The sequence below is a fragment of the Aythya ferina genome (genome assembly GCF_964211825.1).
Source record: "Aythya ferina genome assembly, chromosome: 1".
NCBI classification, from domain to species: domain Eukaryota; kingdom Metazoa; phylum Chordata; class Aves; order Anseriformes; family Anatidae; genus Aythya; species Aythya ferina.
The window spans coordinates 191,438,200-191,462,486 of record NC_140296.1 but is presented as its reverse complement, the minus strand read 5'-3'; the positions used below and the strand labels follow the sequence as shown (position 1 = coordinate 191,462,486).

General features: G+C 44.9%; 1 protein-coding gene across 2 annotated transcripts in view; it reads left to right on the top strand.

The window, feature by feature from the left end:
* Positions 1 to 24,287, top strand: part of LOC311442313 (sucrase-isomaltase, intestinal-like) — a 55,248-nt gene that overhangs the window by 6,330 nt on the left and 24,631 nt on the right. For both annotated transcript variants that reach the window (XM_084531375.1, XM_084531376.1), the window contains exons 5-12: positions 7,127 to 7,295; positions 7,965 to 8,061; positions 8,844 to 8,956; positions 16,786 to 16,911; positions 17,457 to 17,588; positions 22,156 to 22,269; positions 22,382 to 22,498; positions 22,580 to 22,664. In XM_084531375.1, coding sequence (XP_084387501.1) covers positions 7,127 to 7,295; positions 7,965 to 8,061; positions 8,844 to 8,956; positions 16,786 to 16,911; positions 17,457 to 17,588; positions 22,156 to 22,269; positions 22,382 to 22,498; positions 22,580 to 22,664 — 953 coding nt within the window. The remainder of the gene's footprint in view (positions 1 to 7,126; positions 7,296 to 7,964; positions 8,062 to 8,843; positions 8,957 to 16,785; positions 16,912 to 17,456; positions 17,589 to 22,155; positions 22,270 to 22,381; positions 22,499 to 22,579; positions 22,665 to 24,287) is intronic.

Here is a 24,287-nt window from a genome sequence, read left to right as displayed (position 1 = left end):
CACAGCTGAATTATGCTTGGAGTTAAAATCCCAGTGCGAGGAGCAGAAATGCCTCCATTTCGTTGGCTTGTCTGTCCATCCGTCCGTCCTGTCAGAGCAAGCAAATGCAGCAACGCCACCACATCCTGACTGGTGGCTAATTTAGCCATCAGAGGAACTGTGTGGATGGAAATCTTTCAGATTAGGGGGCAGGTTGTACCGCCTGGCCTGAGGGCCACTTGAGCCCATTTGGCTGCTGGCTCAGCCCCCTCTGCCCAATGACAGGCTCTGTGGTGGGCCAGGGCTGGGCCTGAGGCCCAGGGGAGTTTGTTTTCCTATTTTAAGAAGCCAGCAGACATGGTCTTTCCATCTCAACAAGCGGCTGAATCAATCCTTAATCCAAGTGGACAAACGAGGCCCTTTTGACAGCTGCACACCACAGAGTTGACTGGAAAATAACAGCCAGGCCCAGGCGCCTTGCTGGACCTGCCTAACATCTCTGAAAAGGCTTTCCACTGTAAAGCAATCCCAAGTGCTCAGACACCTTCTTTTCCTCATACTCTTTGTCTCCTACCAACAGTTTTGCACTGTTGGATGACCCACTAAAAGAAAAAACACAAACGCTAAATTCCCTCATTGTGGGTATAATCCAGGTGGAAGCAGTCTGTTCTGAGCAGTTTGGGGTTGTTCTTTGAAAATCCACACGTGCATTTGTCTGCCCTCCTTGCCGTAGTACAGTCTCTAGCCTGTGTGCTTGTGGTCACCTGAGGATACTGAGTTGCTCAAGTGTGTGCAGAGAAAAGGTACAAAAGTGGTGAAGAGATGAGAAAATGAGTTATGAGGAGCAGCTGAGGGGATTGGGGTTGTTTAGTTTGTAGGAAAGGAGGCTGAGGGGAGACCTCATTGCTCACTACAACCCCCTGAAAGGAGCTTGTAGCAAGGAGGATGTCTGTCTCTTCTCTCAGGTAACAAGGATAGGATGCAAAGAAATGTTCTCAAGTTGCATTGGGAGGTTTAGATCAGACATTAGGAAAAAATTCTTCATGGAGCATTGGTCAAGCACTGGAACAGGCTGCCCAGGGAAGTGGTGGAGTCCCAGTCCCTGGAGATATTTAAGAGATGTGGATGTGGCACTAAGGGACATGGTTTAGCGATGAGACTCGTTAAGTCAGGTTTATGTTGGAATTGGTGATCTTAAAGGTCTTCTCCAGCCTGGATGGTTCTATAATTCTGTGCTGCAGACACAGGAGCTGTGGGACAACAGGACAGATACAGCTGGTGGCAAGCTCCTGCTCTGTCTGCCTGATGTAAAAGCCCATCCCAGCTCTGCCATTTGTGCACACGCAGCCTCCTCCTTGTGAGGAGTGATTTATTATCATGTCCACAGCATTGCAGGGGAGAGCAGTGGAGTCCTGGAGTCTGCAGATATCCCTGAATATTGATTTACAGGCCTTTCTCCCAGCCATGTGCAAAGAGCCCTCGCAATAGCTGAACCACCTGAGCGCCGGCTTGAGGAGGGCAGGATAAATCCAGGGCCGTGTATTCACAATGAGGGGGGAGAGGAATGAATTATGTCAGGGAATAACCATTAGAAGCTGATTGCAAACCTCATGTGGAGTCAGGATCAGGAACAAAAGGCCAAGTTCCACTACATTTTCAGCTTGCGCCAAGATAATCAGGGGACAGGCTCCTCTTTGCCTGCACGGGGTGAAGATCAGATGGGATCACGCAGGGAAATGATCCAGGTGCTGCTGGGGGCTCTGGGACCAGCAGCTGCTGGTGGGCAGCTCTTGGGCTGTCTCCATTTCTCCTCCTGGCAATGCCTCTTGGCTTTCCTCCCTCTTGCCTCTCTCCTTCTCATCCACCATTTTCATTTTCTCTGTCCTATCATATCCTGCCCATCTTTTTCCCCCCTACTCTTTCAGTGGGGGCCAAGGCAGGTCCTTCCTGTGTCAGGAACAATCTGAATCCACCAGAGGGAAGAGGTGCCAGGTCTGCTAGTGGGGTTGGATGGCACCCAGTCCCATGCAGATGCCAGGTGTTTTCCATCTTACTGAGGATGTGTCCCAAGCCTGCAGCCTATTGAAGGCTCCAAGTCTTAGATCTCGAACACAAGGGACAAGGACTGGAGCTGTGTCTCCTGCCCTGGAGTTGAAATTCCCAAACTTATGGAGCAGTCGAGGCTGGAGGGAAGGGAACCTCTCCCTGCTCCGATAGTACTAGGAGAAGAGCTGTTTTGGCAAATTGGCCCATTAACAGCAGCAACCACCTGGAAAAGGTAGCAGGAGGTATGAAGGCTTAAAGAAAGCTCAGATTTCCTTAAGAACAGAGAGTAAGAGGCTGGGAACCGTTTGTTTTAAAACAGCAAAAGATAACAAAGGCATACAAATTTTGCAGTGTGTGATTACTCTGTGGGACTCACTGCCCCAGGGCAGTGCTGACATGGGAGGTTTAGCAGGATGAGTATTCGTGCATAATAAAAAAATCATCTCTACAAAAAAAATATTTTTGTCTCCCTGTCTCACAACATAAGCTAATTCTATGAAAACAGCCAGAAACTTCCTCCATAAACAGATTATTGCAGGGCTGTCTCTGAGTGACATCTTATTCTTTCCTCTGCGATACCTGGCATGGGCCATTGTCAGAGACAGGCTGCAGAAGGATGGGCTATTGATTTGATTCTCCACTTTAATATCCGTTCTCCAAACAACTTTTCCTCATGATGTCATATGAATAATGGAAGACAGCATTTTTCCCAAGCCAGATAAATGCTCTTTTCTCTCTATTAAGAGTTAGGAATACCTCATTTGCTACTGGGAGGACATGGCACAAATAACAAAAATCTAATCAAGGTTTCCCTTCATTTCCAAAAAGGCTGCTGCAGAGTTCAGCTGCCTTTTTTTATTGATTGTGGTAGAAAGCACAGATGCCACTTACCATGAAGATGTTTTTACATAGGCACGGCTATTAGAATGATTTATAGTGCTATTGTCTTAAACTGCGGTTTTGCTGAAAGCAACAGGAGAAAATTGTGTGGATCATGGGTAGCTTGGGCTTGCTCCTGGTTTACAAGAGCCATTATTTTAGTCTTCTAATCATTAAGATTTATGTTACGTAGCTGAGATGTATTGTAGCTATATTACTTATTCAAGTGTTTTTCAGTACAAAAATGAAGCATTATATATCCAGCCACTTATAGGAGATGCTCTGATACCATGACGATGAATTCAGTAGAAGTAGAGCAAAACTATGTCAACAGCTATAAATATACCCTGCAATTCATTTAAAAAAAAAAAAAAAAAAAAAAAAAAAAAAAAAAGGTTTGTGGAAAATACGTTGCTGGCAAGAACTTTCTCCCCCTATTTATTAGATCACCTGAAAAGTAAGAAAAACATATCAAAAATTATTCTTGGCATACCTTGCACAGGCCTGCAGTGTCTGGGGTTTCCCCAAGACCTTAATAAGCAGGCTGGCTGTTGTGAGACAGTGGAAACATTTTTCAGAAATATGAGTGCAATGAAAAATAGGGGAGAACTGGGCTCCTGAGCTGGTGCTGCCTAGCAGCCAGGTGAGCCAGGGCCAGGCATCTGAACGCAGGGCCTGCGCTTCTCAGTCATTAAGGTCACTGAGCTCTTCTGGCAGGGTGAGGTCTGCTTTTCCGATAGACGTGTGAAGTTTCCACCTGAATTACACACAGATAAGATATTGGGTGTTCTTTTTTTTTAAGGCTGTGGCTTCCAAAGGGTTTGGAGGCCAAGAAAAGCAGATGCTAGAGAGGACATTTTCTCCAAGCCAGTGAGCAGGAGGGGGTGTTCACACCCTAAAGCAGTGAGCTCTCTTCTCTGGGGTTCATTGCAAAAAGCAGGAAGAACAAACAAACAAGCAAACAAACCCTGGCCCAACTTAAAATGATTTTAAATGTTCAAATAATGTGTTCTGCATGTCCTAATGAAGCAGTGTATGTTTGTCCCAAGTATCCTCTCTCTGGGAGTTTTATGTGACCTCTCCGTGTGTGCCAGCAGCTGCTCGCTCTCGGCAGCGAGAGTCAGTGCTCTGAAAACTTGAGCACAGTGAAATCCTTCAGCCAGGCAAATCATCTGCTGCGGTTCAGATCACAAAGGACTGATGATTGCACTTCTGAAAACCATTGTCTTTTAGTCATCCTCCTCAAACATCATGAAGATGTTAGTCATCAACATGGGCAGGGGATTTTACCTACCTGCCTGCCCATCCTCCTTAAAACTGCCTCCCTGCTCTGCTGCCATTACCGTTTGTCCTGCTGGCCCGAGGGGTGACTGCTGGATGTGGCACTTGTGCCAGCCAGAAATTTTAATTTTTACAGACTTTTCCAGTCTTGAATCAATGTTTTTTTTTTTTTTTTTTTTAACTGATGAGGTTAAAAAAAAGAGCCAGCTTTACCTTTAAGCATAGCACACAGTGTTTGGGGGAAAACCCCGGCTTTTATCAGTCAGGCTTACAGGACGGGTCAGCAGCGAGCAGGCAGAGGTGGCAGGCACCCAGCTGATGTTTCTGCGGGCAGGATGGTTCCCACCACAGAGGCTCACCGCAGGGCTTGGATTTCCCGCAGAGAGCCTGAGTGCAGCTATCACCTCTCACGGATTTTCGTCTGCAGGGGCTTGGCCACCTTTAACTGCTGGTGGGGGTTACATTTCTGACAGTGAACAACCTCTCAGCTGTGCTTTTAGAGTTTTTTTTTTTAGATTTTAGGATCCTTTCTGTTGTCCATCACAGCGCTGTTACGGTTTGCAAGGCTGCTGGAGGAGAACCATGCAAATTCCTGCACACGCGGTGTCATTTTATGCTCCCTCCTGTTGCGTTCCTTCTATCTGCTTAAAACCAGCAGGCGGGGAGGTGGGAGAAATATAACATTTCCTTTTATTGTCTCCAAGTGTTTGAGGAATGACAGACATTGTTTTTTTCATTTAAACGATTTCTCTTTGCCAACAAAACACGTAGTGAATAGCTCACCGCTGTGCATTGCAGAGCCCGAGGGCAGCAGCTCGGGACTGGAGGCAGAAGGAGGTGCCAGGGGAAAATCTGTCCATGCTCTTTTTCAGATGGAGGAGACATAGTGGTGCCCAGAAAAGAAGAGAGAGCCATTACCTCTGCTTTTAATGTCATCATTAATGCTGTATCTAGCTTGTGGCTGCTCCATCGAGCTGTGGTCTGCAGAAGGACCACACTGGTGGAGAGCAGTGGCTGGCAGCATGGCACAGCTGAGAGGGATGCTGTGCAGAAGCTGAGCTCCTGACAGTGCCCCAGGGGAGTGCACAGGGTGTAAAAGGATTTCTCGGTGCCATTTCAGGACTCAGTGGGGCAGACAGTCTGCTCCCAGGGCTGTGGTTTTTCAGCACCCTGGTGCTCCTCCTGGGCAGGAGGGACTGGCCGAGTGGAAGGAGCACTTTTAATGCCATGGTAACGCTAATTGTGCTCATGATGGGAAATGTCAGTGCTGTAACGTGGGTGCCAGGGACGTACAAAGCCTCATGTCCTCCGAACAGACATCATGGAGAGTGCTCAATGAGTTAGGACAGATATTTAAGCTCTTCCCAAAGCACTTCCCCTCTGGCATCCTTTGCTTTTTGCATAACCCTGCGGTCTGCTCGGAGCCGTGGCACAGAGCGGAGCTACGTGACGTGACGGAGCTCCTTCGGACAGGCGTGCAGCTCCACAGCACAGCAGCCTCTGTTTGCCAAGGGCTGGGCCTGACTCTCAGGGATATTTTGGTATTTTGGGTGCATTAGCCTTCCTGTAAGAAAACAACCTTATTCAGTGCTGCGTGTAGGTGGGGGAGATGTTGGGAGAGAGAGTTGCTGCTGCCAAACAACCGAATTGCGAGTTAAATACAAATTATTACTTTTCCTGCTTCTCAAAAGAGGCCAAATAGACTTTTCTAAAAGGCACACACCCTTCAGATCATGGGTATGATTTAGGGCTGGTCTAGGAAGGGCACTGCAGGGATGGATTGTGCCTGCCTGTTGCACATGGAGGCAGGAGGGTGCCGTGGACCACTCCTCGCATCCCTGTGAGCAGGTCCTTGCTTCCTCACGGGTAGAGCAGGGATGCCCAGGCTCTGGTGGGCTTCCAGCCCTTCCTCCCAGCCCTCCCACCGCTTCCTTCCAACCTTTCCTCCCAGCTCTTCCTCCCAGCCCTGCCGGCCACTCCGGGGTGCTGGTGGCAGCCAGGGGCAGCGCTGCTCCCCCACCGGCCCTGCACGTCCTCCGCTGCTCCGATTTACTGGTTAATTTGATCAACCATTTAATTTTGTCAAAATCATTGACAAAAGACCATTAAAAGGAGAGTTATGCCTCTTCTATGCTCTATGGCTTCGGCTCATTTATTTTAATTAGCTGTAACAAATTCATGGTTAAACAAGGCTCGAGAGGGTGCTATCTAAATGTGGTACTCATGGCATACACAGCACCATTAATGAAACACTTCTCCACAGCTTGACTGTGTTCTCCCCCATCTAGCTTGCAGCTCATTATAGCACTAGAGATAGGAAACAGAATGTAACACCTAATTAAAATGTGAGCCTGTGTCCACAGATGATTCAATAGAAATAAAAGCATTAAACTGGTGAGAGAGGTGAGGGAAGAGCCATTGCAATACAAACATCCCGTGCAAGCAGTCAGGAGGGAGGTGTCACTCTGCTGGGCTAGGTGCCTGCATAAAGTGGGGGTAACAAAAGTGTTTGAGTCCTGATCCAAAGCATTAAAAAGTAAAAACTGGGAACAACCAAATATCTGTTGTTCTCATTAAGCATTCTGAACCCCACTGCGTAATAACAATTTTTAGCCTGCCCTGTTGGTTGTCATAGAAATAGCACAAGCGATGACTTATTTTGGTAATAGGATTTTAGATAGTGTCTTCTCTTATTTTAGTCATTCTTTTCAAAATTATACCGATGCGTTTTATTGTGTAAGGAGCTGAGATGTCTGCAGCCATTGCAAGATGAATTTAGTGTGTGTTAGCTTAAGTATATCAGAAGCTTGCATAAAGCTCACCACTTTTTAATATTGTTACTCTCCAAAATACAGGAAGAGTATAAGTAGCTGGACGTCAGCTTCAAATGATGCACACCAAAGATGAGCAAGCTAACTATGTCTCCCTCTGTTTGTCACAGGTGGGACAGTCCCCTGGTTGATCTGTTTTTCTCCAACCAGTACCTGCAGATTACAACTGCTGTGCCATCCACCTCGGTGTACGGGTTTGGCGAACATGAGCACGTGTCCTTCAAACACAGCATGGACTTTGTTACCTATGGCATGTACAGCAGGGATCAGGCACCCACGGTAACTCACTTCGGGCAGGGCTTTGCCCTGAGCTTGTGCCACAAAGAGGGGGTGGTGAGGCACCCGAGGGGGCACCTCTCTTGGTGGGGTAACACTGCTGATGGGAAGTGATGGCAAAGACCGAATGCCACGTGTTTTGTAGGTGTCGTAAGTTTTAATTGAAAAACAAAATCATAAGTCATTTTGAGGTGATTTGGATACTTATTAGAGGCTTTCTCACGCTGCTGTAGTTGTCAGAAAAGGAATGTTTTGTATATCTGAGTCAGGAAAGCATTTAATCTCACATGCAGATTGATTCCTGCTCATCCGAACAAGCTGGCCTTCAGCAGGACTTATTAAATGTTTGGCAAAACTGGGGCCAGTGCTTGATGAGTCTATTTTAGCTGGCAAAACACGTCTTACCTTTGCCATTTTGGAGGTTTTGGCAAAATATGGAGGTTTTGGTTAAGACTGGCTAATAAGAAGCACTGCGTCGAAGCAGCAAAAACAACTCCTGTTCTATCAATTTGAATTCACACAAGTTTAGATGAAAAAATCCTCAACCATTCAAAACAAGTCTCTAACTGTGAATTAATATATTTTGTTGTCTTTGCATATGTACCTAGCTGACAAAAAATATGAAAAAAAAGGCAAAATCAAGCCATACTTAACACGCTGTTTATGTTTCAGCCAAATGCCAATCTCTACGGAGTTCACCCTTTCTACATGTGCGTAGAGGATGACTCCAATGCCCACGGTGTTCTCCTTCTGAACTCCAATGCACAAGGTAGGAGGACATACAAATTCCCTGACTGATTGCATATAGAAAGGCAGTAAATCAGTAAATATTAAAAAAAGCTGTTTTACTGATTACTTTTTCAGTGCAGTAAAAATGTAACTGTTGCATAAGTGAGTGTTCAGTAATTGCTATGAAGTTTTCAAAGGGGTTTCAACAGAATGACTGTTAAACAAGGTAGGGTATTTTCAGGGAAAATATATGATTAATTTTTTAAAAAACAGATGCACGTACAGGGAAAGGAGAAGGTGGAAGAAATTTCCTCTGGGATTGGCATAACTGAATCAAATCAATTTAGGTTAGTCCTATATTCTGTCTGTGGAGAGTAGTTTTGTGCGTTGCCATGGTCACCTTACTGTGTTAATCCAATAGTATAATTTCAGAAAAGGGGAATCTTCACTCAGTCTATAAAATCAGTTTCCCCTGGCAGGCAATGACTTCCAATAAGAAGATTAAAATAGCATCGAGGAACCCTAAACACAAGCTTGCGGTTCCTTTTTATATAAATGAAACTGAGACAAATGAATCTGGGCACTCTAATCTGTGTGGGTTGCTGTGATTTATTGCTGCACCGTGCCCATCAGAAGATGCAGATTACAGGAGGACTGGCCAGCTGGCCTGGGTGCTCATCTGATCACACCAGGTAGTGACTTGCATGTGTATCTACCTCTGCTTAGGGGACGCATTGAGGCACAGAGGAGAGGAGAGGAGAGCATCCTTACACCTCATGATGCAGAGTTAATTTGTCCTGAGAATCTGTTTTTCCCTTTCAGATGTTTCTCTGAGTCCAAACCCATCCTTAACTTTCCGCACCATTGGAGGGATCCTTGACTTCTATGTCTTCCTTGGGCCAACTCCCGAAAACGTGGTTCAGCAGTACACAGAGGTTAGTAGAAAGTGCTTACGGCACGTGGGGCAGTGCAGTGGAACAAATCCCATCGGTGCTGGGTAGTATCAGCAGGCAGCATGGCCAAAACTTGGTCTCATTCTGGTTATATGAAGCCATAGCTGATGTGCTGAGGCAGGTGGGAACAAACAGCAGAAAAAAATCCTATGAATACATTAGCAATAAGAGGAAGACTAAGGTGAGCACAGCCTATTATCAAAAAGAAAATAACAGAGGACGTATAAAGATATAAAAACTTTTTATTTTTTTATTTTATTTTATTTTATTTTATTTTATTTTATTTTATTTTATTTTATTTTATTTTATTTTTGCTGAAGCCCTCTCCCACACAGCTTTGCTCAGGTACTTAGCACAAATCATTTCAAACAAGGGGATAGCAGCAGGCTTCTTGTGATGGGATTGGTACCTGCTTGTTCTTCGTATCTGCTGGGAATAGAGCACTGACTTAGTTTGCAGAAGATGAAAATTCAGTGGTAGGAATTAATTTCTTACTATAAGAGAAATCTAACACTTGAATGGACTATTCAGGGGGGCTGGGGAATGTCCCCTGTCAGAAGTTGGTAAAACCAGGTTGGACAAATCGCAATCTAGATTTCCCAGCAGTAGTCTAGGTTTGTTTAAGAGCCAGAAGCTGATCTTGTGGTCATCTTTAGGTGCTTTCCAAGCCTTCCTTTTGTTGCTGTAATCATATTACTATGTAAACACTTCCTCTATAATTCTAACTGAGCATTATTTTGAAAATAAAATAGAAATGCTGATAGGCAGAAGTTTGCTAGGTTTACTTATCAAAAACCATTGAATGCTGTAGTCAAGGGACCTTCCTATCAGCACCTGGGCCATACTGTGCATTACTGCAGCAGCTTCCCTATTGCTACGCCTTTGGGATTTTGCCAATGGGAGAGAGCTAAGCTGGCTGTATCTATATACTTGGATTCTTATTGTGTGGCCCATTCTCACACCATACAAACACCACCTATGACATAATCATATAAAAATCCAGCATGGCTGATAGTTTTCTCCTTGCTTTTTATTTGGCATTCAGCTGAGGGAGCCAGACGGAGTTTCCAGCCCTTTTCCCCTTGTCATCGCCTTGATTTGCATGAGTCAGAGAGCTTGTGAGGGGAGGAAACAATGAGGAAGGGCTTAGTTAACATAATCAAAGCAGCTATTTTTTCCCCTTAATAATCTAAATCAGCAGTCATCTTTTGCTTCATTTGCATACCTAGAAAGAGCCCTCATGGTTGCTTTGAGCTGGTCCAGCGTCTTCATTCTGGGTAGTTTGGGGCTACCGGGGTCTTCTCACTGCCGGTGACAGGAGCAGGCAGGTCCTGGTTTGGTGGGAAGGCCACCAGGTTTGGTGGAAAGGCCACCAGGTTCAGGTGCTGCATGGTTTGCTCAGGACTTCCTTAGAAAGCGGGGCTGTTCCAGCATGTGGCACTGGGGTGTGGGCCTGAAAAATCAGAATGAGGGAAAAAAATGGGGATTATTTTAAGTGTTTCTGTACCAGTGTTTCTCAGTCCATACGAAAAGACAGAAAAAAATTCCTGATCTTAGGTACCACACCTGTATTTTGGATGCTCTCTTTTGTCATCCCATTCCATAAAACTGTAGCAAGTAATGCAAAGCTCTGGTGTCCTTTTATAAACCCGTATTTACACTATACATGGTGAGTGCAAAAATTTTGTACATAAAAATGTATTTATGTATATATGCACATAAAGGGAGAGAGAGAGGTGACTAGATGTCGCATAAGAAACAGGATTGGAGCTTGGCTTTCTGTGGTTTTGTGTCCCGATGCCCCCTTCTGCCACCTCCACCCTAGGACCCTGTTCACGAGACCCGTGACAGAGCTAGGGATGCTGTCTGGCAGCAGGCTGTGTCTCAGCAGAGGATGGGGTGATGGATTTTGGTGTGATTTGTGTCTATTTTTTCCTTTGACATTGTTTGTTACAAAACTTGTGAGTGCCTCATGTTTTGGAGGTCTTGGACAAAAGTGGCCAAAGGTTTCCAAACCTGCTCGGAGGGGCTGCTACGCCGAGAGGTGGTTTGTGGTGTTCCTGCTCTGCTTCAGTAGTGAGAGCAGGGGGGCTTTCACGAGATGCAATGACTAAAAAGAGATCTGTCCAAGCTCTGCTGGCCTCTCTTTTCCAAGCAGAGCTTCGGGTGCTGCAGCTGGTCTTCTGTGTCCTGCAGCAGGAGCCATGGAGCTGTGTCCCTCAGAGGTCCCAGCCCCTCTGCACGCCTTCCCCACCTGTCCCTCAGCCCTGATGCCATAGATCAACCAGCAAACAGGTTTTTGAACTTCCACATTGGCAACCAAACCCAGAAAAGAGAAGTGACCCATCCACCTAGGCAGGGCTGTGATCTCTGTGATGAAAGCACTTATTTCAGGGATGTCATTGCAGCAGCACGACGTAGGTGAGAGCCATCCCCATTTCTTTTCAAAGTCTTTCGCTGGTGTTTGAAGGCAGAGTTTCTGCGGCTTAGCAGGTGGCCAGCAGCTGAAAATAAAATGAGAGCCTTCTCATTCCCCAGCTGATGAGTGCTGGCAGCTTGCTTTCCACCCCTGCCTCTCTGGAAATGGAGCTGGAGCAGAGAAAACAAGGTAAAGGGGAGCAGGTGGGCGTCTCCGAGCTAGACGTGTCACATGCCGGGACAAAAAAATCCCCTGCTCTGTATTCTTCAAGCTTGTGCTCCGCTCTCTAGGGAATCTTAAAGAATGCATGGTAGCAATTTCACGGTGAAATAATAACTTCTTCAGTAAACATCCTGAAATTCCCGGATCGCGAATGTTACAATTACCATATTATTAGTCTCTAGGGTAATGATTTGGCTTTTATGTACCAGATATGTGGGAAGGTGAAGGAGACAGAAAAGGCTCTGTTTTTCAATTGCATTTTCTGTCCCGCTGAGAGGACTCACACTGAGGTCACTGTCACCCCCAGGGGAAGGAGAGGGGCTGGCAGGGAGGAGCGTGACCTGTGCCTGGAAGGCGGCGCTCAGCAGCATCCCTCAGCTCTCCCAGCTGTTTGCATGGGATTCCTCTGGGAAGAGGCATGTCAGGAGCTCCCAGCTCAGGAGCCTGCAGCTGGTGGGGCCAGGCTGCTCCCTGGGGACACGGTGCCTGTCTCCTACCCACACAGGCAGATGCACAAAGCCATTGCACGGGGCATTTTGCAGGAACTACCCATCACATCCCCTCTGGGGCATCCCCTCTGGCACCATGGGATGGACAAATGCCAGCTTGGCAAGAGAGCTGTGCCTGGAGCAAAGTATTTTGCTCCAGGCACCTTCTCATGTATTTTATTCTCTTTCTTCAATAGCATTTCCAGACCTGAGTGACCCTTCCCCCCCCCCCCCCCCCCCCCCCCCCCATGATGCTTGTTGTTTCTGCACAAGATTTAGCTGCTTAGCTCGACTTGGTGCTTTTATGCAGTGAGGTAGGAAAGCCTTGTAATGAAGTTCCCTGTGGGGTCTCTGAAGGATGCAGACTTTCTCTGTGCACCTCTGTGGCTTGCTGCCAGCACCCTGGGGTGGCCCCTGCACAGGGATGGGCCAGCCCCAATATCAGACCATCATTGCCAAATCTGGAGGCAGTTCAAGGCAGGGTAACAGTGCACAGCAGTAGAATACAAGCTCTGTAACAAGACACTCAGGAAAGTTATAGTTTAATGAAAGGAACAAATACCAAGTGTAACAGCTTCTGGGTGGAGTGAAGACCATGAATTTGTTGTTTTACTGAAAATTATCCAGTGACAAGCTTTAATGGGGCATACTGCATGACTCTCAGTTCTGTTTTGAGAGCAAATTGCTGCTTCTCTTCTTCCTCGCTTCCTCGCTGCTCATAGGGCAGTTCTGGGTAGAGGGGATCTCAGGAGGTCTCTAGTCCTGCCTCCTACATGAGAGCTAAATGGGGAGCCTGCTCGGTCAGCAGTCTCACAGCTGAATCCACGGGTCCCCCAGGAACCACCAAGCAGCTGGTAGGTGTCCAGCAAAGAAAGAGGTTTGAAGACCTTGATGCCTGAATCCCTTAACATTTTTAGACTCGTGAGGCTGTGAGCATCTTTGTAGTTGTTCAGCCGTTGCAGGGCCTTTCTTCTTGCTTTCCTAAAACAGAGTGCAGCTTCTCTGCACAGACTTTGGGTTCAGGTTACCTCTGCCTGACTGGGCACCCACAGCACTCACCTGCCTCCTCAGCTGTGGGGGACGAGCTGGAGACAGACATCTGGGTCTTAGGAGCACCTGTATGTAGCCATGGGTCACTAACTAGGGTGTGAGGATTAAAGTGCAACCTTCTGCATTGCTCTTTGGCTGCACTGCTGGAGATCTCAGCTCCATTGTAAGCATGGGAGGGAACACCTCCCTCTATGGCCTCTGTGACAGACAGGGCACAACCCTTCAGCCTTCCCTTCCACACCAGTCTTTGGTCATGATGTTAATGGGATCCCTGTTTGCTATTTAGCATTTATGACTTGGTTCACATCCTTGATTTGAGATGCCCGCGGTAGTAATGTTTTTTGGCCAATAACCCAAAGCTGGGTGTGTGAGCACAGGGAGAGTGTGTGCAGACCACCTGCCTTTAGCTGTTCGCTGAGGAGCCCTTCCAGGGTACTTCCTAGATGTGTCCGCTCTCAGGTGCACCTGAAAAAAAAAAAAAAAGCAAAAATTACATAAGGCCAAGTTATGCAAACCTGGAGAAAAGTAACAGTGAATCTATTAAACAACACTTGGAGTTATTTGTGAACCAAGTGCAGGAGGAATCGAGGTAGGAAAAATAGCATCTATTTTTTTTTCTACTTCTGCACTACTGTATCTTTTTTTTTTTTTTTTCCTCAGTTTGTATACTCCATATGTTTGCTGTTTCTGCATTTCTCATGTTTTCCTCCCTCAGTTCCCCCGCCATACCTCATTTACCTTGTCTGATTCTATGCGAGCCAGTTTTGCCGAGCAGGCTTTCTCTGTGTACAGCATTTTATGATCATTTGTATGCAGACTGCAATCTATATGAATTAACTAGATCCTAAATATATATCAAATCCAACATGAGATTCAGGTTTGCAGAATTGCAGCTCTGCCTCTGCTGATCCATCTGCAAGGAGGTACCATATGCCAGTTACTTTATCAGGAAGCTTCAGGGGGATCCATTAGAGAGAGTCCACAGCGTAATTGGAAAAAAGAACATTTGTTTTCCCAGCTGCCCTGTTTTTATCCTTCCTCTTCAAATGTTCTGTTCACTTCAATTACACTCAGCATAGCCGCGCCAGCCCGGCCAACCTGGGGAACTAATTGCTTTAAAAGTTAATATCTTGCTTGCAAGGTGGATTTTCTTCCATTTGTTCAACCTTAATCCCAAATTCCTCAGGGGATGCTGTCACAAAATGCCGCCTTGCCTCATGGCAGCTCTGAGCCTGCAGGACCAGGGAATAGAGCACATCCCCCAGCACTGGGGACAGGACTGTGTACTCGGGAGGCACCTGCCTGATGCCTTGGTGACCACAGCTTCACCTCCAGCCCCATCTCCATTCACCTGAGAACTCAACACAGCACACAGGGTGGAAGTAAATCCTCTTCCAGCTCTTGAACTGGACAATGGTGATGTCCCAAGCTCATTGGGGTGCATCCCAGGGGTATAATCCCCTATCCAGGAGCAGCATGGGGCATCACGTGGCTCCCACTGCTTCTGAAACATCACAGCCAGCTCAGGGGACAGCTGGGATGCTGGTCTCTGTGCCATGCAGGCATCTTGCCAGGGCTCCAGGCTCTGCGTCCAGCAGCAGGATTAATATTTATCAGCTGTTTTTCCCTCTTCCTCTTATCCAAAGGAAGAAGCCTGTGTGCAAAAGGTTTTATTTCATTAGAGAGTTCTTTTGTTTCGGTCTGTTTTTTTAACCTTGTTTCGAGAGGTCACCCTTTTTACAGTAGAGAAAGCGTGGGCAGAATGTGCCTCTGCTTTTCGAGCACAAAGTGGTGGGATCATGGGTCTCATCTGGCATCCTAACTGGGCTAAAACAAGCTTTGTAGCCTCCATAGATAACTTTTTCCTTCATAAAATGAGTGCTGTTGTGACAGGGGATCAGACATCTTGACCCCAGGCCTGCTGTGCTGTGCTGGACACCACAGTGCCAGACATCAGGGCGTCCTGGAGATCATCCCAAGCCATCACTCCCTGTCCAGCTCTCCACAGGAAACCCCAGCAGAGCTGGAAGGATGGTCTTGGGGATCGGGTGCATCTGCACAAGCTGGAAATAACTAACAACAGGTGCAACCAGAGGAGACTGTACCATAATACACATGGCTCTGCCACCGGTGTCCCCTGTGAATGGTTTGGGGCCACCTTCATCTGCCCAGGGTCTGTCCTGGCAAGGGCACAGCAGCTGATAGCTGCCCTTGCTTCTTCTCAGGGGCTTTCTCTCCAGCTGCATGTAGGTGTTGAGGAGGGTGATAGCAGGTAAATCCAGTGGAATGGGATGAGGAACAAGCACACAGGGGAGATGCAGTGCTCAGCCATCACACCCCTGCTGGGAGGACTCAAACCATTAACAGGAGGTTTAAAACACCCTCTGCTTTTCCAGGCATTTCTCCTCCACCTGTTTTTTCTGTCCATTGCAGTATGTGCATCCCACCTCTAGGATTTGTGACCTCTTTTAGAGCAATTTCAAGTCCAGCATTACTGTTCCAGTACAGACTTTCTGGAGAAAACCCCATAGCAAGAGGCATCTCTACACATCGTGATGGATGGGGAGCTTAGATATGCAGCTGATACGGAGTGCTGGCACTGCTTCCTTATAGTTAACTAAAGAAGATGGATTTTTAGCTGCCAATATTCAAGTTTTGTTCTTTTACACTTCTTAGCATAATTACCTAACTATGAAGATTTGCAAGGAAATAAGGGGGGAACAGTTATTTAGCCAAAGGGAGTCAATAGCTGTGACTGATAAATAATCATGGGTGCTTGCTAGCACCTTGATTTCCATGTGTTGCCTGCAACAATGTTGGAATTATTGAACAAAGTCTAATTTCATGGGTTCTAACTGCTTAAAACGGGCATAAGGACTTGGGGATATCGCCCCCACGAAACACTGGTGTGTACCCATGAGGCAAGGGAAGGTTTCGGCATGTTTCTGGATCAGAAACACGGTGGCTGCTCTGCGGCTGCCCAAGCAGCTCTCCCCAGGGAGCAGAGCAGGATGCCTCGTGCCCCTCTGCTCAAGTTTCCTCGTGCAATTTGCATCTGGATTATGCGGAGCCGGAAATCAAATATTTATAAAATCATAGTTAACTCATTACTTTGTGCTTCAGACGAGAATTTTGATGGAGCGAATGGTAACTCTGACCTTGGAGGGGTTTGGTGATGCCTGGCAACGCATCGCTGTGGGCCAGCAATATCAGCAGGCACTCATAAGCAACTGGATTTCATCGGGGAGGTGTGCAAATAAAACTAAAACTTCAGAGAGCTCCAATAAACATTAGATGAGTTAGTTCAGCTGGATGTGACAACAGAAATTAGCCAAGCTGACATTGCTGCACAGCGTCGGAGATTTGCCGTTTATTGACCAAAGAGTTGGGTCCACCAGAAGAAGCTTTATTTTAAAGCTCATTTTAAAGTATATTGCATATTTTACAATAAAGTATATTCTACAGTGAGCTGTTTGAGAAAGTAAGGGGTATTTCAAGAGGGTGTGGTATCTGTGCTCTGATCTTTGTGGCTTAAATGAGCTGGGAGCCTCTCCTGGTGTTTCAGGGTAATTTCTCTCCCCAGAATCTTCACCTCAGCCTTTGAACTTGTATTTTCCTCATTCCTGCCCTAGGCCATTGGACGCCCGCACATGCCTGCCTACTGGTCCCTGGGATTTCAGCTCTCCCGGTGGGGTTACGGCAGCATTGATGTCTTAAAGGAAACTGTCAACCGCATGCACCGCTATGATATCCCCTATGTAAGTATGATTTTTTTACTGTGTAAGTTCATTTTAAAATCTGAACTGGGATGAATATGATTATATTAGAGGAAATGTGACTATCCTGTGAAGAGAACTGTAGAGCAAAAGGATGTTCATAGTCTTATGTAGTGGTTTCGCAAGTCATATCTTTACAATAGTCAAAAGAATGCTTAAAATTGGCCCGAAACATGGGGTTTAAAGTGCTGCTCTTGGCTGCATTGCAGGTGATTTGGGTATAGGTTTGCTTTCCTGCTGAAACAACAATCAACTGGCAGTACCAGGTGCTGGCATTTTAAACATGAACTGTGGCAGTGCTGACGCATACCACTGCCAAACAGTTGCTAACCTAGGACTTCCACATGTCCACTTTGTCCACTGCTGTCACATAAATTTACAGGAGCTGAATTTGGCCTCAATTCTTTACAGTTATTATAGCCAAACACTTAGCTCTCGCTTCATAGGTTAGTTCCTTCTTAGGAACACAATTACACATATTGATTTTCTGTATAAAATAAGTCAATGTTTGCTTTTAAAATATTTAGGATGTCCAGCATCTTGACATCGACTACATGGAACGTCGCCTGGATTTTACCTATGACAAAGAGAATTTTGCAGGTCTGCCAGAGTACCTCCAGGAGCTGAAGAAAGCAGGAATGCACAACGTCATTATTCTGGTAAATTAAATATGATGTTAATTATTTCTCCATTTATAAGAACTATTTGCATCGTAATGCTCATAGCAGTATCTAGGCGCTAATGCATGCATGCTGGTGTAGCACATTTTCCATTTTTGTCATTTTTTTGAGAAGAGCTGAACAATTTCTCACAGACTTCACTTTTAAATGTGTTATGTTTATAAGATACCTGTGTGTACCAGTACCATCTCTATACCATAACATCAATTTACTTTCATATTTTTCCACTTATTTATGATAAATTTTGCCTCTGCTCAGCTCTGAGTTCAGGCAGAATTGCTTTAATGTAATTCTTTTTCTGATAATGGGCAAATGAGTTTAGCATGCACACAGAAATAGCTGAACGGTGGAAAAAAAATCTCATAATCAATCTGGAGAGATGGTAATTATAAATCATGTTGCCTTATATTTACTTTTCGTCTAAATTAATGTGAGAGAAGTTTGTTTGCATGAACATTTGTGGAAAATATATGCTGAACCTGTAACCAGTACTGAAGTACAGAATCACAGAGGGGTTGTTATTGCAAGGGGCCTCTGGAGGCCATCTGGTCTCCAGGCCCAGCTCAAGCAGGGCCACCTGGAGCAGGTTGCCCAGGACCATGTCCAAGCAGCTTTGGAAGATTTCCAAAGAGGGAAACTCAAAGGAATTAATTTAGGCAGAAGTGAAAATCAGAGATTTCCATTTTCCTTCATCAATTTTGCCCATAAATATTACCATTTTTCTCCAGCAAGTGCACATAAATATCCTTGCACCAAAGTTGCTTTTTTTCACAGAAGATACAGTGGATGGCAATAGTGGTGAGGAAACTGGAGGCCAGTAAATTAAATAGTAGTCTTTGATGGGTCCATAAGATGTTGCTGTCACCATCACTGTAAATAGCTAACCCATCTGTAGGTGAGCACGTGTGCAGTCAGGACTGACTGTTCTTTCTAACTGCTATGCAGTTTGGGCTCCCTATATCCTCCACACCTCTCTAAAAACCATCTAATCCCGTAGAGGTCTAACGTTAAATACCACCTGCTTATTTATTGATTTGTCTTAAACAAGTTTGTGAGACACGAATACATGAACAAAATACCTTGAATTTGGGGTAGCTTCTCCTGTGCACACTCTTGCCCTTCAGTAAATACACAGTACTCATCTCTTTTTCATCACAGTCAGGATGTCTCCAGTGGTTTTGCAGGTTAGGAAGCTGCAGGCAGCAGCTATAGTGGGTAAGGAATGTTATCTTCTTACTCATGAATTTAACTTCAATGACACTTTTAAAGCACTTTCGACTTTTCAGATGGTGCATGCTAGAGCAGGGCAAGGAGCTGTTGCTGCATAAATCTAATTTCAGTAGTTAGGCAGATACAAGGGAACATATTCTGTGATTCTGTGATTCTGTGATATCAATAATTATCCATTTGTGCAATAAGCCAATGGGAATCCTAATAGAAGTCCTTCCTTTCCCCTAAACTGTAAATAAAGGCTGTGTTGCACTCTAGGACTTTAGATAAGTTTGCAAGAAAAAAAAGCAAAGGCAAATACAGTTTGCCTTTAATTCTTGAAAAGCTAGTGGGAACTATAAGTTGTATTGGTAGTAAAGATTTCTCTCTTTGCCTTATTACAATTGCTGATGTTTCTGTCACATTCTGACTGTTGGCTTTGATTAGTGATGTCCATCATTCCTGTAAGTTGAGTCAGGGGCTGGAACGGTGTGAAGGGTTTCATTCCCAACTGAGAGCAAAGCCATGCTACCTGCAATCAAGGCAAGTGTAATCCAGTTTGATAAGGAAAGAGCAATTTTCTATTTAGATTCCCTTCGGGTAGTGACAGTAATGAGTGAGTTGCCCAAGTGCAGCAGATTGTTGCCTCCCTCTTGATGATTTCAGGAAATGTGCTCTGATTGCAGACACTTCATGTCATGTAAAAGCTCCGGTGAATGGATTGTGAATGGATTTGTGGGAGATGGGTGCAGTCCCTCTGCTTGGTATGGAGCATTTCAGACAACTGTGGTCACAAGCAAAATGCAGATCATAGAGTCATTGGATGGCTTGGGTTGGAAGGGAACCTTAAAGATCATCTAGTCCAGCCCCCTGCCATGGACAGGGACACCTCTCACTAGACCAGATTGCCCAAAGCCCTGTCCAACCCAACTGGAGAGCCAGCAGTACTAGCAATTGCTGATAGTCTGTTTGAGGCTGGGACCCTGAACTTAGTTGTGCCACCACCACCAGGGTGGCTGGTGTCTCACCATCAGGCACTCTGGTCCCCACACTAATGCTGAGAGCCCTCCATGCCCCTGTGGTCACCTTGACAGCAGCATGGCCCCGTTATTTGAGTCTCTCAACGCAGTCTCAGCACTCCTCTCTCCTGGTGTCTTTTAGAGGCCACCTCCCTGTAAGGGAGATTTTGCCTCAGTGTGTCAGTACTTGGTTATCATTATTGAGCTGAATAACACGCATACTTCAGCTGTGACTTATTCTGAGTCAGAACAAATGTATTGTTTAGAAACAAAGAAAGAATTTCTGAAAGTAAAAATGACTAGAATGTAAAATTATAAACATTATTCCTGAAGAGGAAATTTAATGAAAGACCTTGTATACCTTCCATTAAATCAAACTAAAAATGGAAACAGCTAGGAATGGTGAGTGACAAATTTCTTAATAATAATAAAAAAGCGTCAATAGCAACATGCTTATGATTCAAAATACACCATGAGTGTTTTAACATTTTCAAGTCCAGCTCTGTGAGCTGTAGAAGCTAAAATTTCCAGAGATAGATGAGATTTCTGGATGTGCATCAAAATCTATTTTTGAAGCTTTAGGTGGAATTGCGCTGGTCTGGTTTAGTGCTGGGTGCCCCAGGTTTCAGAGCAGTCAGTCAGAAGTATGGATGCTCTGCATCTCCTCTCCAAGAGATACTAAAAGATGAGCTAAGGAAGATTTAACAGCAATAAACTTCCTTCCCCCATGAACAACCTGTGGATTGCAAAACCAGGGCTGGGAGGGTTTTGTTCCCTTTAGGACATTGCAAAACCTGCATAATAGATTAGATTTATGCACTGGAATAACCTTTCAGCTGAAGGAAACAAGAAGTTTGGATCAGGAGTAGCTAATTAAGTTGACTTCTTCCAGCCTTCAAGTCCCTTGAGAGCCATCTTTTCCACAATTATAAGATAATTATTGAAGATGGACAGTTTTCTCTTTTCCAAAGCTGAACTATTCAACAAGTTAAAAACATAATGGACACTTACACTCTTTAATTATGAAGCTGATGTTGGAGCTACATAGTTAAAGCTGAACTCAATTTTGCATTTAAGGTGGGAATTAAGCAGGGGCTTTTATTTGGAAGAATATACTTTCTTCACAGGGGCTAGAGCTGCCGTAGGGCTTACAAGTAAATCAGCAATTAATTTAGGTATTTAAACGAGCTTTAAAACATGCCCTTAAAGGAATTACCATTTGTGATAGTATATTTTTTGTCCTTATGTATAGCAGTTACACTTCTATCAGCTATTAATTAAAATTCATTTGAATTAGTGCATGAGATATAATGGCAGAATTATTTCAGTGGCATTACTCTCCATTGTGTGTCATAACTGTGAGTTTCTTTGCCTTAAGCAGAACCTGAGGGGATAACATTTTCTAAGAGAAAAGGGAAGAATTCCCTTCTTCTAAAATGGCTGCAATCTTCCTTTGTTCTAAACAGCGCAAGGCAGAGAGCTGCTCCCAATTAGGGGTGTACTGCCAAGCACAGTAACCTCCTTTAGTCCCAGCTGGCTACTGAGCAGAGTCGAACAGTACCTCTTCAGTGACATCTCAAAGTATTCCTGCCTTCAGGGCTTACTGGCATGGTGGGCCAGTTCAGGCTCCTTTTCAATGAGCTCAGTGGCCACTGGTGGCTGACCTGGGGCAGGAAAACTGGTGGTGTCCATGCCACTGGCAGCAATGGGAGGTGGTGAGTACCTCTGAGTGGTGATGGGGACAGGAGGGGTGAGCTGCAGGATGCACCTGCAGGGAGCAGAGGAGTTTGGCCACTCCAGCTTCATGACTTGGGTTACTCACCACCAGGTTGTCATAAAACCTCCTTGTCCAACATCAGGTCTGAAGAGGGGGCTAACAAGGCTGGATGTGTCCCAACTTCAAGCCCCTTGGGTTGTTTGAGTTATACCAGAGATGAGCTGCTGAAGCTAATGAAGCTGAAATGATGATTGTCTTGGAGGGAATCCAGAGCTGCCCAAGTTTAGTGACTTTGGAAGGGAGGAAAACAAAATTTGATGCCTCTTCAAAATCAGTTGAATATAGAAAGTCTCTTAAAAATAAACATGAGGGTATTTATTAGTTTTCCTTAATTATGCCTTATACAAAAAATATTCACAACATCTCTTTAGCAACTTTTCCTAAATTTTTATTTGCTCTCAACTCTTGCTAAATTTTAGTGCCGTTTTACTCCAATGTTACTGCAATCTGCATTAAGAACATCATTTTTTTTTCTAAAACATAGAAATAGAAAAAATAACTTCTGAGATCTTGATAAAGGAAGTGTAATCACTGCTTTCAGGATCCTTTCATAACTAAGGACGAAGAACCGGGAACTTACAAGCCATACGACCTTGGCGAGGAAATGGGAGTCTGGGTGAACAACTCTGACGGTGTAACTCCTGCTGTTGGAGAGGTTGGTTTACTAAATTCTCTTATTCTTTTGGTTAAATGGAGCTCCAAAGCGTTAAAGAAGCTGTGTAGCAGAAATAAGACAATAATCAGACATTTGTACCTGTGAACCCTAGGCCTGGCCTCCTGGACATTCAGTGTTTCCTGACTACACCAACCCCAGGACAGTTGAGTGGTGGACCCAGTTGTGTCTGGAGTTTAAGAATGTCCTTGACTATGACGGGATCTGGATTGTAAGTCTGATTACATATGCCTTCCCTTCTTTTCAAAAGAGTAAATAAGGGTTTTGACCTGTCTTACTCTCTTTATTAAAGGATATGAATGAACCATCTAATTTCTTAAGAGGCCAGTTTCCTGGATGTGCTGATAATGATATCAATAACCCTCCTTACATTCCTAGTAAGTAAAGTTTTCTTGATAATCTTTTTTTGAAAAAGGCTAATTCTTAGGTACATTTTCCATCTTCTCATTTTCCAAGTGTACAGCTGCAGATTCATCCAGGACACAAATGTCTCAGCTTCAGTGGAGTACCAAGCATAAGAAACCTTCTGTCAGTGGGGCAGCCTTGTAAGAAGGCAAGAAAAATGGCCTTCCCTGCCATTCTCTGAGCAATGGGCCTGCACCATAGAAAGGGCAAGATACCTATAGACTATAACTCAGATTTATGGAAGGAGTAACTCTTCTGCTTTACCAACATCACTGCTAGTCTCAGGGCTGGGCAGTCCCTGCCTTTTCTACAACTCACAACAAGAAAGATTGCCTCTTCCTGATTCCTTAATTCAAAATCTTTTCTTTCTCATAGGAAATAAATTTCCAGTCACCTATTAGAAATTAGTTATAGGCTAAAAATAAGCTTTAAAGGCCCAAACCTATGGAAGGCTCTTAGGAATGGGAACACCTCTTCTAGTAGCAGGGTTAATGGCATGCTCATTCTCCCTCAGGAAGCCCTGAGTACTTACAATTAGTGCCAGTGCTCCTGGCAATTAATCCAGCCAACATTTCCCCAGGAAAGCCCTGCTGCCCAAGTAAGGCTAATATACAGCAGGAAGTTGAGACATAAATGAATTATTGACAGTGAAATATTGGAAATGTCCCCTTTTTCCCTTCAGGCTCTTGTACTGTCATGTCAATTATTCATTTTATTTATTAAACCTAATTTCTCTTCAGTTTGAATACATCAGAAGCTCAAACATAACAAAAGTGTGACATAAAATTATAAAAAGATATGTTAACTATTGAAATCAGAAGCAGAGCTTTAAATTAAGATTTAGATGTCCACTCTCATTATGGGAAAATTGTTGGTTGTAACTACAGTATACTAACACTGTGGGTCTCGATCAAGTTGTCATTGACCTAGGTACAGACACTGATGAGACTTTTTGGGACAAGAGGGAATAGCCTCCAGTTGCACCAGCAGACTTTCAGGTTGGCAATTAGGAGAAATTTTGTCTCAGAAAGAGTAGCTAGACATTGGGACGGGTTGCCTAGCAAGGTGGTGGAGTCACTGTCCCTGGGGGTGTTCAAGGAAAAGTTGGACATGCTGATTAGGGACATGGTTTAGTCGGTGATGTTGGTGGTGGGGGATGGTTGGACCAGATGATCTTTCCAACCTTAATGACTCTATGATTCTATGATTTCCACCCCTGCCTTAAGTTCCCCCTATTTTTGCCATCATTCAGAGCTGCAAAAAGAGGTGTAAGCCTTTGGGTAAGAGGACTGAAACAGCAGAGCTCCCTTCACCCTCACAAATAAAGGAGTGAGGGATGGACCCACAAAGAGTCTCCTGAGCTGTGAAACTGAGCTTTCTCTTTGGCTTGCCCATTCTTGTGTGAAGGTTCTCCTTCTACTTGCAGCTTGTGGTGTTGGTCTCTCTGTTACAGGCAGGATTCTAAGGCATCTCTTCCAAGGTGCAGTAGAGCTGGTACCCAATGTTTTCATCCCGTGTTTAAGAGCTTTCTATCATATTCCACATTATGCCAACACTGTGCATGCCCTTGGCTGTCTGAGCCCCTAGCTGGTGTA